This window comes from Monopterus albus, unplaced genomic scaffold (assembly GCF_001952655.1).
Source record: "Monopterus albus unplaced genomic scaffold, M_albus_1.0 scaffold344.1, whole genome shotgun sequence".
Lineage (NCBI taxonomy): Eukaryota > Metazoa > Chordata > Actinopteri > Synbranchiformes > Synbranchidae > Monopterus > Monopterus albus.
In genome coordinates, this window is record NW_018128224.1 from 1 (window position 1) to 3137 (window position 3137).

The 3137-nt window shown below is 39.8% G+C and overlaps 1 protein-coding gene across 1 annotated transcript; it reads right to left on the reverse strand.

The window, feature by feature from the left end:
* Positions 1 to 1030: 1030 nt before the first annotated feature.
* LOC109974716 (TBC1 domain family member 13-like) lies at positions 1031 to 3078 on the reverse strand. The gene is made up of 5 exons (XM_020625067.1): positions 2835 to 3078; positions 2584 to 2747; positions 2111 to 2271; positions 1965 to 2022; positions 1031 to 1860 (listed from the first exon to the last, which is right to left on the reverse strand). Exons 1-5 carry the CDS (start codon positions 3076 to 3078, stop codon positions 1795 to 1797), a joined length of 693 nt encoding a protein of 230 aa, XP_020480723.1. The 3' UTR covers positions 1031 to 1794.
* Between the last annotated feature and the right edge of the window lie 59 nt (positions 3079 to 3137).

Below are 3137 nucleotides of genomic sequence, written 5' to 3' on the forward strand. Positions count from 1 at the left end.
CCAGTGCAGCAGTGTGTTTCCCTGATGCATTTTTAATTATTTTTGACCAACAATGGAGGCCTCTAGTACAGATGAATAAAATAATCCAGGACTGACAGACGTTAATAGTGAGTTGAGGTAAATCTTTGTTGGTTTTTGGTCTCTGCATGGAGAGTGTTGAAAATACTGTTAATATAGAAAATGACTGGCCTTATCCTTTAACCTTGTTAACATGTTACAAACTAGTTTCCAAATATTATAGCAGTGGTACATTTAAGTTAGCAAATTTACATTCAAATTAGAAACTAAACATAATCAAGTCTGCCATATATATCATATGTTATGTGCATTATACGTGATAAAATAATAAAAGAATGGGAGTCAACACTGTCAAGCTGTGCTGGTGTTTCACACTGTACATTATCAGCCTTAAACAAAGGTAATCACTGCCATTAACTCTGGGCTAGTTTAGCTAGTAACCCAATGTTAACAATGATTTAATTTCCTTAAACATTTTAATTGCAGGCCTGTTCTCAATGTAAAACAGGTTTACAACAGCTTTACTCTGGTACTGAGTCAGACTACGTCAACCTGCTTGTCACTCCGCGCTTAGCCTTCTGCTGCAGAAGCAAGAAAGCAAGAAAGGATTTTTTTTCACTTAACATCAAGTTTGCACAGGATATGGAAAGATGGCAGTGCCAGTTCTTTTACCCTGCTTTAGCTTCTTGTGTTACTGCAAAAAAAAAAAACAAACAAACATGCAACTGCTGAACAACCACAAATGATATCGTATCACACTAATATCAGTCAATTTCAAACAACACCAAACCTAATTACTGCAGGCCTGTAACAAAAGAAACCAGCAGCCTTGCAATAAAGAGTATGAACTGTGAGGCAGAATGATTCACCATGACCATGGTATACATAAAGTATTGTATACAGATACATATAAACCCAGGCTGAAGAAAAAGCTCCGCAAATAATACTCAGTGTGAAAAGCACCATAAGGTCCTCTCTTGGTTCTGGTCTTTTAGCATTTTGTCAGAGAAACATGACTTTATCAGGAAACCTATATTTCCAATGGGACAAAAGGTGTTGTGGACACATAATGCTCAGGAAATTATTTTCAGGAGGTTGTTAATACAATATTCAATAGGCCCGTCCCATCCCATCACTTCAAAAATGTTATCAGACAGAAAATATAACCAGAAATACTGATTCTGGTTTCACATCATTAAACAAATAAGGCATACACAATTCAGAATTAAAAGCACTCAACTTGAAAAAAAATCCCTTAAAGAACAAACCTGCACTACTACTCAACCCAATTAAACATCTGCTCAATCCATTTTTGTTATAATTCTTGGCTTCAATTTCCAATATTTCTAGAATGTTTGCATGACTAACATTGGTAGTGTAGGTTTAATGCGGCTGCCTCTCCCTCACGTGGTCAGTGCAAATATCATCATCTGTTCACAGCAAATTTCCATTGGCGAGATTGCTGTGAGAGGAAGAGAAGGACCACATAACCGAGGTTGCCTTTTCCTATAATGCATCAAGACACAGGTGGCACCTCCTCCTCACTCTGAGGAAGGAACAGTTTCAACATGTCCTCCGGGTTTTCACACAGTCTCCACTGACTAAACCTCAGACACCGAGTTAAAAAGCAGTATGCTAGTTTCCCAACACACCTATCCAGGCTCTTCAGTGATCAGGTCCTCTCACACAACATGTTTGACATGACAATGTTTCTAATGTCTGAGCTCCCACCTATCACATCTGAGCAGAGATGGCAGGGGGACTTGAGTGAACAGGTTAGGAGTTACCCTGCAGCTCTTTGGCCTTGGTCAAGATGGTGTGGACATCTGAGATGGGGTAATCCTTACAGGATCATGAGGGAAGGAAAAAAAAAAAACACTGTGTAAACCAGTTTATCTCAGCTGTGTGACTGAAGCTTTTTGTTCATGTGTTTACAAAAGCTATACCTGCAGTAATCTCATATTCACTATGAAGTCTCCTACCAGTAAGTTATCTCTGATGAGTCTGGAAACAGAAGAAATCAATAAAAACCACGATTCACATGAAAAGCCAGAGGCATCGGTGCTCTATGGGCACAATCTGAAAAGCTCACATGAGCATGGCGCAGCAGACCAGGATGAGGAAGTGAAATTGGTCCTCGTCAGAAAACAAGGTGTCCCAGATGCGGATGACATCTGGCAGAAGGAATTCCTGAGATAACAATAAGGTCAGCCACCGGAATGTGAAATACTGGGGTTTGATGTTCTGCTCTTCCTGTGTGAACAGAAAAAAATGTGGGACATTAAAAGGAAATAGCAATGTTAATGCAATGTGTTTTGTTCAAAAGACAGGGGGGCTTCTTCATCTAATTGCCACAGAGGTCATTTGTGTTAACATTTTACCCCATACAGAGTATTTATAAGCGGTAATCACACATTTAATAAATGGTTGATTAGAGATAAGGACATTAAGTGCTTATTAAAGTATTCATCAGCTATTAAAACTTCTCTTGTGAAGACATGTTCTATATTATTAGATGTTTTACTAGAGAATGAGCAGGAAGTAGCCATGAAGCCTTGACCTTACCATTCTGAGATAGAGCTCCAGGTCTTTGTCTTTGAGCATGGAGTACACACTTTCCATTTTGCAAGTAATGCCACACTGAGAGTCATCCAGGCTCTTGATGAAGTTGTCTCTGTTCTCCGACATCAGGTTGGTGAAACAGAAGAATGTATCTGCTTCAGCGTGCTCTGAACAATGAAGCAGTCAGGAATCACAAGAGAGTTATATTTTCTATGTGTGAAACATCTTAAATGTTCACGTTTTCAGTTACTGACCTTTCCACTGACTATTGGGGTCTGTGGCAAAGGTGTAGTAAATTGGCCCAACAATCTCATTCATGCCCTGAACATATGCAATCCCAGGGTTGAGTTTGGCATAGATGAAGAGGATCCGCTCCACCACTTCCCAGTGCGCTTCACTCCCATTGGGGAGCACCTCATATTCGTTAGATGGATACAAGCTCAACACCTTCCCAGGAGAACTGACCTGGGAGAACAGATTACCAGAAAGTGGTGCCATTGTTCTGCAAATGACAACCATTCTCCAAGCCAAGCAAACAGTGTTTATTAGATAGTAAA